Genomic DNA, 14,755 nt, shown 5'->3' on the forward strand with positions numbered 1-14,755 from the left:
GAATTTTATTTGCTTTAGGGGGGAAAGCAAGCTTCTAGTTGTGTTTTTCTAAACAAATGGTAATTCAAGACTGTGGCACTAAATGATTAACAGCATAAAAAAGCCATAACACAACAATAAAATAACAAAAAACAGCATAAGAACATAAGAGAAGCCATGTTAGATCAGGCCAATGGCCCATCCAGTCCAACATTCTGTGTCACACAGCGGCCAAATATATATATATATATACACACACACACACACACACTGTGGCTAATAGCCACTGATGGACCTCTGCTCCATATTTTTATCTAACCCCCTCATGGAACAGTAACATGTCTAAAAATTTAAAATCCTCAACAGCTTTTGTTTTATTGCATATTAAGCCACACACTGATGTAGCCAATCCTCCTGGAACTTACAGTAGAATCTGTACTAAGAGCCCTGTAAACTCTTGGAGGATTGGCTACATCAGGGGTGTGTGGCCTAATATGCAAAGGACTTCCTGCTACAAAAAAAGCCCTGGACACATCACAGTGCCAGGTGAGATTTCTACAGGCGGGGAATTCAGGGCATTCCCACTGAGAAGGCCCTGTTGCTGACATTCTTTCCTGTCTAGGCTTTGAATGTGGTGGGAAGCAGAGCATGGCCTCTAAGGAAGATCTGAAGTAACAAGTGACTTTCTACTGGGTCATCATTTTTGAAGCCCCAACATTGGGGTTGTACCCTGAGGCAGCTGGTGTAACTTTTTCCAAACTGGCAAGATGTTCTCTAATACATAACAGAACAGCAGCCCTTCTTCTGGACTCTGAACTAGTCGATGTTTCAGAGCAGTCTGTTTAGGATAACTCTACGCAAAGGACATTGCAGTAATCTAAACTGGCTGTGGTAAAAGCACAGATAATAGTAGGCAAGTTGCACTTCCCAGGAAAGGTCGAGTGTAGGGCGAGTTCAGTGCATTTGGCTACACCGTGTGTCCTCCTGCTGTGCTTGTCCCCTCAGATGTTGCCCAACTTTCATGGCCCATTCTGGAGCCTGATGAGGGGGAGGGGACCTGTCTTCTCTGCTGCCGCCCTCACCAGCTCCAAGTGTACTGCAATTTACCTTCGGCATGGTCTTGCCCACTCTGGGTTGTGAAATGCCTGGAGATTTTACTGAGGAGGGAAGGGTTTGAGGATGAGAGGCTGTAATACCATAGAGCAGGCTTTCCCAAACTTTCCCTCCGTGGCCCGGTTCTCTCCCCATGGTCCAAGCGGAGAACAATTAGAGAGCGATACAGACACTACATGCTGGCCGGGAGCTTTCCCCGCCCTCTCTGATGTTTCCAAACATCAGAGAGGGATGAGGGAGGGCTTCTGGCCAGCGCGCAGTGTCTGTAGCGCTCTCTGGAATGGCCTTGGGTTAGCCATAGCTATCACAGGAGTTGTCCTTGAAAGGGCAGCTGCTGTGAGAGCCCTCTCAGTCCCACCCACCTCACAGGGTGTCTGTTGTGGGGGGAGAAGATATAGGAGATTGTAAGCCTCTCTGATTCAGAGAGAAGGGCGGGGTATAAATCTGCAGTCTTCTTCTTCTTCTTCTGAGTGCTACAGGCGGCCAAGGGGGCAGAGGCTGGAGAGCGACGCAGCATGCAGCACCAAAGATAAATGGAAGGGTGGGGGCTGTCAGGCCACCCTTGGCGACCTGGTATTGAGGCTTCCGTGACCCAGCAAATAGGAAACCCTGCCATAGAGTTCAGCTTCTAAAGCAGCCATTTTCTCGGAACTGATCTCTGTTGTCTGGAAACCAGTTATAATTCAGGGAGATCTCCAGGAACCACTTGGAGATTGGCACCCCTAATATGTTGGCACCTGTACAGACCTGGGAGGTGATGGTAGGCACCCACCATACCTGTGGCTGCTGCTTCCCGTACACTACTTTCAGCTGATTTGATGCCTCAGGCAACCACTTGAGGGATTAACTGGCCTTTTCAAAGTGGGCAGTGCCATTGTGAGGGAGCCAGTCAGAGTCTACCTGGGAGGGCGACCACATTAAATTTTTCCCCAGTCACCTTCCCTCAGTCACACTCACAGAAATCCTGTCAGACTCCTCAAAATTAGGCACCAAATGATTTTAAAATTCAAAACCACAAAAATATTTATTAGATAACAAAAGGCAAGAGAGAGGGATAAAAATAATATTGATTAAAACTAAGCAATAACAAAGAATCAGTTGGCAGCAGAACGCTGGCAAATAATCAATTACTGAAAGTAGAGATTTTATCAGGATGAGGTAAAATATAACAAATAACACTGGCAGAAGATCTTTAAAACACTAACAAACAGGCGGACTTCAGAATTTAACTGAATTCTACTTCAGGCAGGCTGTACCTTCTGGGTGCTTAGAATGCTGTTAGTTCAGTTGTAATAGCCCTGTTCTCTGGCTACTTAAATCATAAAAATAACAAACTACAATCACTCCTCATACACACACATAGAACTCTTGACTGGTGCCAGTATATTCTCCCTCACAGACACCCAACTAGCTAACTTCCAGGACTCTCACCCCTCAATACTGATGTGTCTCAGCCTCACAGCTAGTCTACTGGTCTGAGTCTTGGGTAACCCTGCTGACCACCAGAATCCAGTTCTCCCTTCAGTGTGTCTTTGTGTGATCTATTTGTACACAGAGATTGCCAGATGTGCTGCCTGAAAACACTCTTTCAGACAGAGACTACTTAGCTCTGTCTCCCACAAGGAGCCCAGCCTCTCTGGCTGCTCTCAGCCCCCTTGTCCAATTGCCTTTACAACTGACCGGCCTAAGCCCACAGTCTTCCCTTCTCCTTCTCTGAAGACCTAACTCAAAGACTCCTCAGCTAAGACTCAAATCCTGAGGTGTTCCACTGCTAAGCAAACCTCATATTGTTACTTTTTTGTTGCTAGCCAATAGCAACGTTCCAGCCAATAGCTGCAAGCCTGTTCCCCAGCTCTCAGGCTAAGTTCCTGAGTCCGTCACAGGTGCCACTTGTCATAAGTAAGACCTGGAGCCCCATCTGTAGGCACAGCTGTAATATCACCTCCCCATGCTTGAAGCCTGCTCCTCTTTCAGGAGAACTTAGTCCCATTCAAAACAGGCTATTTCATGAGGCTGTGCACCTCTTAAAGGTGTCTCACCCCTTTCCAGCTCCCTGATGCCACAGTATCCTCACACAAGGAAATGCAGGTTTGTTGATTAGCTGTTCCATCAACCTGAAATTCTTTATCTAGACCAGGGTGTTGTCCTTTAGTCATCTCCAGGCAACTGTCAAAACATTCACAGCCTTGCTTAATGCTGCTGGGGAGAGAAAAGGAAGAGAGTGTAAGTTCTCACAACTGAAGTAGAAAGTCTGAAATGGTCTCTCTTGAAAAACCTAAAGAGGGCAGTGAAGGAAAGAAGGTCTTCTGTACCCTTTTATCTCGCTGCCACATTTTTTTATGCAATCCTTCCTTCACAGAGCACAAGAGTCTCATTCATGCCCATTTTATCCTTGCAGTGAGGTAGGTTAGGTTGAGAGAGTGACTAGCCCAAGTGAGGTTCATGGTGGAGTGGGAATTTTGGCTCCGTATCTCCCCAGGCCTAGTCCGGCACTATAACCCTTTGCAGCATGGTGCCGCTAGTGCTACGCTACTGCAATGCCACTCTGCCCCTCTAGCCCTATTTCTCTCATCCTCTGATTTATTCAAATTCTTCAGTCCCTCCAAATGCTTGCCAGAGCATTTTAGCACCAATCCAAACTAGACCATTACAGCTAGAATAACTGAATATAGTTTACTTAATTAAAGCTAGGCTTCCAGTTTCATTTGGGACAGTGAGGTGTGTAGATTCAGGTGGGCAGCCGTGTTGAAGCAATAGAACAAAATAGGAGTCCAGTAGCACCTTTAAGACCAACAAAATTTTATTTAGAATGTAAGCTTTCGTATGCATGCAGACTTCATCAGACAATGAAATGGGGTGCAGTGAGCAGAGCTACATACATCTTGTGAGCAGTGGTTAAGAATGCAAAGTGGTACAAAGTTAGAATCCAGTGGCAAAATAGTGAAATTCACAAATTGAAAGAACATTTGGCCTGATAGCATTTGCATGGGAAACCAATAAAACAGTAACACGTCAGAATGGGAGAATGACGGTGAGAGTGTCATAAGGCAATAAATAGAGTGTGTTAATTGGTCTATTGCTTGCAAGCCTGGGTTAAACTGAGAACATGTCTTTCCCAGAGGTGTTCTTGTCCACCTAATACTTTTTAACATGTAACATACATTATAAACATCATTCTAGTTTGCCATTAGAAAAAAGTAATAATTTAAAATATAGTCAAAGATGGGTTTAGTATATGTAATGAAGTGTGTGGTTGCAGGTGGCATTCAGACCAGGGTGTTCACTGCCAATCTTCTGTGCCCTCTTGTAGGTATTGGGCGATGAAAGCTCCGGACCACAGCAGCGAGAAGATGTACGCAGGCGGGTCGTGGTTCCCAAAGCAGGTAATGTGGGCATGGGAACAGAGTCAAGAGGGTAAGGCAATGTGTAGGGAGGGAGAGGATGTGTATGTGCAAAGCAAGTGATAATCTCACTTTACATAGTGCTCCCATGTTCCTTCAATTTACGCATGGGGATGAATATGTGTCAGCCCTCGTCCTTCCAAAATGTTGCCATCTATGGTACAGTTCAGGGATTACTCTAAACCAGGGGTCCCCAGCCTTTTTGAGTCTACAGGGTCCTTTGGAATTATGACAAGTACAGAGGGTGCAACCACAAAATGGCTGTCACAGGGGGTGGAGCCAGTCACAACATGGCTGCAGCGGCTTACCTTCAGTCACACAGTGATGGTCCTTGTGCTGTATGGGCAGCTGATGTTTTTTTTAAAAAATTGCACAGCTAATAGCCCTGCTCACTTTCTAAACACGCTGGGCAAACAACAAGAAATGTATCAGCAAGCTCTGTGGCACCCAGGGGTGCCATGTTGGGGACCCCTGCCAATCAGTATTCAGGTAATCTAAACGATGAGCTGGCATGATTGGCTGTGGCTAACTAGAACTGGAAACCACTATTTGAAGCGGGCTTAACATTGTTGGTGCTAAGTATAGTTTGCTGTGATTTCTGACTCGACAAACCAGAGTACGGTCTGGTGTTCTGCCTCCAGCAGCCACCAACACTCAGAGGTCAGGGCCTTCTGAGCTTATGGAGACCAAAAACAGGCTAGCAGCTTTTAAACCATAGTTTGCCGCTTGCTTTGAGCTTCCAACCCACACCATGGTTAAGAGCATAAAATGAGCCTTCCCAGATCAAGACCAGAAATCCATCTCGTCCAGTATCTCGGTGGTACCAAAAGGGCTAACCAACTTGTTTGGGTATTTACATCCTGCTGGTGATTCAAAGCAGCTTACCAAAACACCAGCATTAGGCAGAATGAAAAAATGCTTAGCTTGACTCCAACATTGATTTTGGATCTATCTCTCTTAGGGCTGCAGGTTATAAGGCAATTGGCTTTTGCCCTTTGGCCCATGCTAGACACTTAATGCCTTTTGGAAGCCCCCAAGCAGGGAATGGGGACAGTGGCCCTACCTCTGACCAGGTGTGGAATGGGAAGTCAAAATAACTCCAGAGCAAGCCAGATTGAGTGGCCCCTGCAGAGCTGTTGGGACTTGACTCTGGTTGCTTCTGGTTGCTCAGCAGTCCTCCAAGGTAGAGGCCCACTAGGATCTTTCCATGTGAGTTAAATGGCCATGTTTGCTCTGCTCCTGAACTTGAAGCTTTCTCCTTCTGTCTATTGAATTTTTTCTCACCAAAGGGCTCAGGTCGGCATGCCTAGGTGCGGATTTGAAGCCAGGACTCCATGCTTCTAGTCCAACACTCTAACCACTGTGCTACACCAGTTCTTATTAGGGAGGCTTCCCAGAGCCAGCATGGCTACTAGCCATGGATAGGCCTCTCCTGAGCTTAAGCTGAAGGCCGCAGGTGTGTCTTGTGGCTGTGGTTTCTATATGGTGATCATGTATTGTGCAAAGAAGGGCTACGGTCGGTGTGGTTTTGAGATGAGAACTAAGCTGACGTTTAAAAGCTGGAACGCAAAACAAGTGATGCATACACCAGTTTAGCATGTCAACAGCCAGTCTCTCTCTCACACCCTTCCCACTGGTTCTGCAGGCCTTGAGGAAGCAGAAGAGGTTCCCCCAGCACAACCTGAAGACGTGGGGGCTGCTGAAGGCACAGAGCTGTCAGGAGCAGGTATGAGCTTTTCTTCAGCGGAACTCGGACCTCTTAAGGGCATAAGTCTGCAGTGGGATTGGACTGGGAAGTCCATCTTCCTCAGCATTCCGTTTCCCAAGGGACTTTCCAGATGCCCCAAAGAAGTCTGGTTGTGCATGCATGTGTGCATGAGAGAAAAGGTTTTGTGGTGTTTAAAATCCACAGGATTAGATTTGGGGAAGGATTTAAGAACAGACAATTGTCAGGAGTGAATGTTTGCCCTGGGACAGCTTGGCCATCTGGGTGGGCACCTCTGCCAATGGCCTTGGCACCTCTGGTGGGAATGGATTCCATCATGAAATACAGTATTTTTTGCACCATAAGACTCACTTTCTCCCCCCCAAAAAGTGGAGGGAAAAGTGTGTGCGTCTTAAGGAGCGAATACTGCAAAAAATTCACACAAATGCCTCTAAATTCACACAAACGGCTCTAAAAACTAGCTGCGTCTTATGTTCAGGTGCGTCTTATGGAGCGAAAAATACGGTAGTTTCCAAACTTGGGGTGGAACTCAGTGCAATGGAGGACAACCCCAGTTGCATAATGATGGAGATGGAGATCTGCTTTTAACGCCCAGGAGCATGCTGCTGTGGGGAGCTACAGATTGGTGTAGTGGTTAAGTGCGCACACTCTTCTCTGGGAGAACCCGGTTTGATGCCCCACTCCTCCACTTGCACCTGCTGGAATGGCCTTGGGTCAGCCATAGCTATCGCAGAGATTGTCCTTGAAAGGGCAGCTGCTGTGAGAGCCCTCTCCAGCCCCACCCACCTCACAGGGTGTCTGTTGTGGGGAGAGAAGATGTAGGAGATTGTAAGTCGCTCTGAGACTTTGATTCAGAGAGAAGGGCGGCATAAAAATCTGCGGTCCTCCTCCTCCTCCTCGTCAATAGGGTTGCCCTGTTTAGTCTAGCATAGCCCCAGGATACCTCTGATGCCCCCAACCTAATGATCTGGAAACACCTGGTGCTGTGCTGTTGCTGAGGTGGGTGTGTGGGGGAGAGGTCCTAGTCCATCCCTTAGAATGGAGGCCACTAGGAGCCCCAGGGTGGGTGAAGGAAACTGTTTTAGCCTTAAAAGCCACATTTATGTATTCCTTGTAAGATAATATTCTGATCTGTATTGCTAATATTTTTATCCTGCCCTACCTCCAAGGAATTCAGTCAGTGAAATAGTTCTCCCCTTTTCATTTTAAATCTATCGACTAGGTTTCATTGAGAGAGTGATTGGCCTATGTGGGCTTCATGACACTAAAACAGAATACCAAAATTCTGCTCTGCTTGCATCATTTATGCAGAAATACAGGGTGTTCTTGATGCAGAACTGGTATCACTCATGTAACTTTTGCATAATCCTACAATTATGGTACTTTTGGGCTTAATTAATGGTTAACCAATGAGGAAGGAACCAGGCCACTGAATCTCCTCCAAATACTGGGTCATATTTCCCTCTCTGGCGTCTGTGATTGCAGGAGACAATTACTTAACAGTCTTTGAAAATCATTTTCTCAAACACAGGGCCTCAAAACTTCTTTGGAGGGGGGGACAGACCGAGAGTTGGATTTTGCATGCACTGCTGCCTTTTTACTCCCGAATCTCTCAATACAGTCTTGGGTGTCTCTCCCTCCCCCATCTTCTTTTTAAAGTGGAACAGTTAAAACTGTCAACAGAACTTCATGCATGTGGCTTACATAGAGTTGGGCTCCTTGTCTTTGCCTGCTGACTCTTGATTACTTTTGATTTTACGCAGTTGATACAATGCACACCAAGAAGAGCAAACCTGGAGATCCTGATTCTGGATCAGAGGCCAGCTTAGGTAAAGGTGGGGGCAGGTAATGGGAGGGAGGGGTGGCTGCAGCTTTGTGATCTTTATGTAAAAGCTCCCCACAACCTACACTGCTGCAGACTCATACCTATAGAGAGAGAGACCAAGAAGAAGAGGACGACATTGGATTTATACTCTGCCCTCCACTCTGAATCTCAGAGCGGCTCACAATCTCCTTTACCTTCCTCCCCCACAACAGACACCCTGTGAGGTGGGTGGGGCTGGAGAGGGCTCTCACAGCAGCTGCCCTTTCAAGGACACCTCCTGCGAGAGCTATGGCTGACCCAAGGCCATTCCAGCAGGTGCAAGTGGAGGAGTGGGGAATCAAACCCAGTTCTCCAAGATAAGAGCCCACGCACTTAACCACTACACCAAACTGATTTCCAGTGCCTTGCAGAGCTGTAGTCAGCTTTTCATTGCTAGGTCAGCAACATTCCTAGTAGGTTCTCAAAGAAATAGAACAATCAGTCATTTACTCATTTTTTTTTTTAAGTACAGAAGCTTTTGGCACCTTATAATGGACATCTTTAAATATTTGGAAGACTTAGAGGAGGGCAGGGGGCTGTTGGCAGCAGAAGAGAGGACTCCCCATAGTGGGTTTAATTTACAGGTGGGAAGCTACTGGCTGGGTATTAAGGAATTTTTTTTTATAGTGAGAGTGGTTCAGTGGTGGAATCAAGCTGCCTATGGGGAGGTGGTGAGCTCCCCCTCACTGGCAGTTTTCAAGCAGCAGCTGGATGAATGCTTGTCAGGGATGTTTTAGGCTGATTCTGAATTGAGTTGGAGGTTGGATTAGACAGCCTTCTATGGCTATCCCAACTCTGTGATTCTTCCTTAAGCTGTCCCATGGATGGCTCCTTTAGGCACTCTGGAAATCATTTAAATATTTAATACCCCACTTTCCTTCCCAATAGGGACCTAAAGTGATTTGCATTGTTCTCCTCCATGTTATCCTCACAGTCTATGATATATCCTCACATCCATGGCTCTGATCAGTAGTCTACACTTGTGCTCCCTGGACCAAGGTTGAAAGGCATACAGTAAGAAACATCACTCGGCATGTATGCAATGAGCCTTTTTTGTAGCAGGAACTCCTTTGCATATTAGGCCACACACCCCTGATGTAGCCAGTCCTCCTGGAGCTTACAGTAGGCCCTGTAAGAAGAGCCCTGTAAGCTCTTGGAAGATTGGCTACATCCGGGGGGGGGGGGGCGTTGCCTAATATGCAAAGGAATTCCTGCTACAAAAAACCCCCTGAAAGCTAGATTCTAGGAGACCTCATAAACATCTTTTTGTCTTGTGTTATCTATATTAGATTTTTTAAAACTCCTTTCTTGGTCCTATATCACAGGGGTGGCCAACGGTAGCTCTCCAGATGTTTTTTGCCTACAACTCCCATCAGCCCCAACCATTGGCCATGCTGGCTGGGGCTGATGGGTGTTGTTGGCAAAAAACATCTGGAGAGCTACCGTTGGCCACCCCTGCTGAGTTTGTATATTTTTGTACAATGTTTTTTACTATTGTATCATAGGCCTTTATGAACAGACATGGCTGATTTGGGCCGAAATGTGTCAGGTCATGATAGTTGCCTTTTGTATAAATTGTATTTTTATTCTGTGATGAAGCTAAAGTTGAGCCCATACATGTTTTTAACCAATTGATAATAAATACATGTATTTCTGATAACGTTTAGAGTTTACATATAGTTTAGAGTTTACATATAGTTTTTAATTATTGGCCCTTCATTTGGTTTGCAGCTAACCTTTTTGGTTCCTCACTTGGACTGCTATCACTGCCGGCCTCCACTAGTGTTTTTTAACTGGATGCTTTCCAGTTCTAAACATCTTCCCAGTTTTAGCTGTCATGTCACAAATTTTAAAAAAGAAACTTCCCATGATCCAGCTGCATGGTATGCCCTGTCTATGCTCCTAATGTCGACTGCCCAAGACGGTTTAAGAAGTATCGAAGAAGAAGAAGATATTGGATTTATATCCCGCCCTCCACTCCAAAGAGTCTCAGAGCGGCTCACAATCTCCTTTACCTTCCTCCCCCACAACAGACACCCTGTGAGGTAGATGAAGATATTGGATTTATATCCCGCCCTCCACTCCGAAGAGTCTCAGAGTGGCTCACAATCTCCTTTACCTTCTTCCCCCACAACAGACACCCTGTGAGGTAGATGAAGATATTGGATTTATATCCCGCCCTCCACTCCGAAGAGTCTCAGAACAGCTCACAATCTCCTTTACCTTCCTCTCCCACAACAGACACCCTGTGAGGTGGGTGGGGCTGGAGAGGGCTCTCACGGCAGCTGCCCTTTCAAGGACAACCTCTGCCAGAGCTATGGCTGACCCAAGGCCATTCCAGCAGCTGCAAGTGGAGGAGTGGGGAATCAAACCCGGTTCTCCCAGATAAGAGACCGCACACTTAACCACTACACCGAACTGGCTCTAAGCATTTCTGGTCTTTTGTTTCTGTGGAGTGAGAACTATGGAAGGCAGTTTGGTATAGTGGTTAAGTGTGTGGACTCTTATCTGGGAGAACTGGATTTGATTCCCCACTCCTCCACTTGCAGCTGCTGGAATGGCCTTGGGCCAGCCATAGGTCTCTTAGGAGTTGTCCTTGAAAGGGCAGCTTCTGAGAGAGCTCTCTCAGCCTCACCTACCTCACAGGTTGTCTGTTGCGGGGGAAGAAGATAAAGGAGATTGTGAGCCACTCTGAGTGGAGGGTGGAATATAAATCCAATGTCGTTGTCATCGTCTTCTTCAGCGACATCTGTTCTTCACTAACTGTAGTGACGGAAAGCATCAGGATGTCACCCGATGAATGGTTGGGGAGGGACTGGCTCAGTGGAAAAGCCTCTGCTTTGCATGCAAAAGGTCCCAGGTTCAATCCCTGGTATTTCTAGTTAAAAGGACCATGCATTAGGTGATGTAAAAGGCCTCTGCCTGAGACCCCGGAGAGCTGCTGTCAGTCTGAGTAGACAATACTGACATTGGTGAACCAGTGGTCTGACTCAGTATGAGGCAGCTTTCTACGTATTTATGTGTACGTGTGGTTTGCTTTGCATTATCCCATGTGAGTTTTTTAAAAAGCCCCAGGATTTTATACCAAACATGAAAAAGGGTTCAGCTATTAATACAAATTAATTTTAATTACACCCTTTCATCTTACTTCTGTATATAATCACCAAATCTAGTTGACACCTAACAAAATTATAGGGGAAGACGGCAAAAAGTGCGAATAAATTTCTTCAATGGTATCACCTAGAGAGAGGTCATATCATACAAAACTTTCTTCAAAACAGAATACGAAACTTAATCCAGCAAGGATTACTGGCTCATAGCTCCACAGATCAAATAATTCAGAATAATTTCTATAAATTCCCAGGCATTAGTCAATTTACTTATTTTTTTGTCTGTAACCTTAGAACATACATAATGTACATTTTGTATGCCGAGGCTTGAGGATATTAAATTTATTGTTTTAAAAACTGTACCCTGCCTTCAAACTTCAAATGAAATTTTAAAAAGTTGTTTGGAAGTGACAAAGCAACATCAGCGATGTCAGTTCCTGCAGCGATCCAGAGGGAATAAAACTTCAAAAGGTGATGATTATTAAATGATGACAGTGGACTGGCAGAGTCCCTGCAGAGCAGGAGTTCAAAAGCTGAGATGACTTCACAGGAAGTATTCTTTCTGCGCTGGTTACACAGTCTGCTTTCCAAATGCAGCATGGAGATTTGAAAAAAAAGGCACCAGAAGGCTCATTTTAGTTCCTAGTCCTTCAGAATGCCTCATCCCAGCTCCTTTCCACGTTCTGTCCAAGCAGGGCTTTTTTTGTAGAAAATGCCCTGCAAGAACACATTTGCATATTAGGCCACACCCCCTGACATCACCATTGTTTCACACAGGGTTTTTTGCAGAAAAAGCCCAGCAGGAGCTCATTTGCATACTAGGTCACACCGCCTGACACCAAACCAGCCAGAACTGCGTTCCTGCTCAAAAAAAAGTGCTGAGTTCAAGCCAGGTTTAACATATGAAGTCCCTAAGTGAAACCTTTTCCATCTGTGCTTAGCTGTTTCAGACTGAAACTGCTGTCATTGATTAGTTCACAGCTTTAATTATTCTGCTGCCCTCTCACTGCATTCCCAAGTTTTCCCCGTTGTCTGAAAACAGAAGGGACCATAGGACTCGGGGAGATTTTTTTTTAACATAAATGAAATTGCAAGGTCAAATCGACCACAGCAGACAAAATGCTGTTGAGGTTCATTTGTGCTACGGTCCCTTTAAATGTTCCTCTGCTCTGCTGCTAGCTTATCTCCTGTTCTATCATGTTGTCCTGAATCAGCTGTCAATTGTTTGGGGCAGGGATTTTTTTTGTACTGCTTTTCACTTTGCTGCCCAAACAATTTGTCTGATTTCTTTATAGCATTCTTGTGAAATTACAATAATACATAAAATTAAATTGAATAGTGTTGTAAGGTGAAAAGTAATCATAGAGTTGGAAAGGGACCCCAGGGTCATCTAGTCCAACCCCCTGCACAATGCAGGAAACTCACAAATACCTCCCCCTAAATTCACAGGATCCACATTGCTGTCAGATGGCCATCTAGCCACTGTTTAAAAACCTCCAGGGAAGGAGAGCCTTCCCTCCTTGTTAAAAAAAAAAAGGACTGATAAGGGGAGGGCCCTACTCAGCCTGCCATCTGTTGTGTTTAAGAATAATCTGTGTGTGCAAATGGCTGTCACGTCACTTCCAGCTCATGGTGACACTGAATCACTGACTTCCAGAATGTCCTGTGGTTAGCAGCCTTGCTCAGGTCTTACAAGCTGCAGCCTGTGGCTTCCTTGGCTGCGCCCCTCCATCTCATGGTGGCTCTTCCTCTTTTCCTGTTGCCTTCAACTTTTACTAGAATTATTTGTCTTTCCCAGTGACCCTTGTCTTCTCATAATGTAACCAAAGTACCATAGCCTCAGTTTGGTTGTTTGTGGTTTGGTGTAGTGGTTAAGTGTGCGGACTCTTATCTGGGGGAACTGGGTTTGATTCCCCACTCCTCCACTTGCAGCTGCTGGGATAGCCTTGGGTCAGCCATAGCTCTTGTAGGAGTTGTCCTTGAAAGGGCAGCTGCTGTGAGAGCTCTCTCAACCCCACCTACCTTGCAGGATGTCTGTTGTGGGGAAAGAAGGTAAAGGGAGATTGCAAGCTGCTTTGAGATTCTGATTCAGAGAGAAAGACAGAGTATAAATCTACGGTCTTCACCTTTTTAACTTCTGGGGGGGAGACTTCAGGCTTGACTTGATCTTGGAACCACTTATTTGTCTTTGTGGCGGTCCATGAGAAGAAGAAACTGTTTCAAAAAGCGCTGTGTAGAAAACATGTCTCCTTATTTTTCTGTAGAGACAGATTTTGAGTCTGTGGACAATTCTTCGCTGCTCGCAGAGGCCAACTTCCCAACTGTTTCCCAGGAGAAGGCACCATCGAGTCCGCTGCCGTCAGAAGGAAGAGCCCCTTCGCCGGGGGCAGAACTCCGTCAGAGAAGTGTTTGCTCCAGTTCTTGAGAGGTCCTGGCTGCTCAGCCTCCCTCCCCCTTGGTATTTGCACTTCCACTAGCATTGCCCAGCACAGGCCTTGCTTGTCCCAGGGAAGCTGCGGCTCCCAGCTTGTGTTTACATTCCAGCCCCTTTTCCCCCTTAATGCCCGGAGACACTGTAACTTAATAAAAATTTATCTGCTAACCATTAAGGTGAACTGGTGTCTGCTGAGTGGGTGGGTCACGGGAAGAGAGGGGAGGGGCTGTAGCTAAAGGAAGAGCCTCTGCTTTGCATGCAGAAGGTCTCAGGTTCAATCCCCGGCGTCTCCGCTTAAAAGGATGTGACAGGAGGTGATGTGAAAAGACCTCAGCCTGAGACCTTGGAGAGCTGTTGCCAGTCTGAGTAGAGAATACTGACCCTGATAGACCAAGGGTCTGATGCAGTAGAAGGCAGCTTTGTGGGTATTTGTCTGCTCGTTGCAGATGAAAATTGCATGGACTGTGTTGTGAAAAAATTATGTAACCCACCTACATTAGGGACATATTTATTTCCTCATTTAACATAAACATTACTCTGCTGCCTGCAAAATATTGCCCACACATTATCTGGCCTTTGGGTCACAAGGACTAGAAACTTCCATTTTAAAACACACAAGCAGAGTTTTTTAAGATGGTTGTAGGAAGCTATCTTATGTCAAGTTGACTGCTAAGCAGTCGGGTTAGAATGGATAAAAGGAAGTACTTCTTCACCCAAAGGGTGATTAGCACATGGAATTCACTGCCACAGGAGGTGGTGACAGCTACAGGCATAGCCAGTTTCAAGAGGGAATTGGATAAACATATGGAGCAGAGGACCATCAGTGGCTAATAGCCACAGTGTATTGTTGGAACTCTCTGTCTGAGGCAGTGATGCTCTGTATTCTTGGTGCTTGGGAGGGGCAACAGTGGGAGGACTTCTAGTGTCCTGGCCCCACTGATGGACCTCCTGATGGCACCTGGGTTTTCTGGCCACTGTGTGATGGAGTGTTGGACTGGATGGGCCATTGGCCTAATCCAACATGGCTTCTCTTATGTTCTTATGCTGGCCTGCCTAGCTCAGTTTCATCTCATCTGTTTGGCAAAGGCTCTCTGGCATTTCAAGCGGAGATGTCTCTTCCCCAGCAGT

The 14,755-nt window shown here is 46.0% G+C and overlaps 1 protein-coding gene across 2 annotated transcripts in view; it reads left to right on the top strand.

The window, feature by feature from the left end:
- BSCL2 (BSCL2 lipid droplet biogenesis associated, seipin) overlaps window positions 1-13,802 on the top strand; it is a 41,944-nt gene extending 28,142 nt beyond the window's left edge. For both annotated transcript variants that reach the window (XM_060254154.1, XM_060254146.1), the window contains 4 exons: window positions 4,403-4,475; window positions 6,139-6,219; window positions 7,983-8,048; window positions 13,458-13,802. In XM_060254154.1, the coding sequence (XP_060110137.1) occupies window positions 4,403-4,475; window positions 6,139-6,219; window positions 7,983-8,048; window positions 13,458-13,618 (381 nt within the window). In that variant the 3' untranslated portion in view covers window positions 13,619-13,802. The remainder of the gene's footprint in view (window positions 1-4,402; window positions 4,476-6,138; window positions 6,220-7,982; window positions 8,049-13,457) is intronic.
- The last annotated feature ends 953 nt before the right edge of the window (window positions 13,803-14,755 follow it).

Source organism: Heteronotia binoei, chromosome 1 (genome assembly GCF_032191835.1).
Source record: "Heteronotia binoei isolate CCM8104 ecotype False Entrance Well chromosome 1, APGP_CSIRO_Hbin_v1, whole genome shotgun sequence".
Lineage (NCBI taxonomy): Eukaryota > Metazoa > Chordata > Lepidosauria > Squamata > Gekkonidae > Heteronotia > Heteronotia binoei.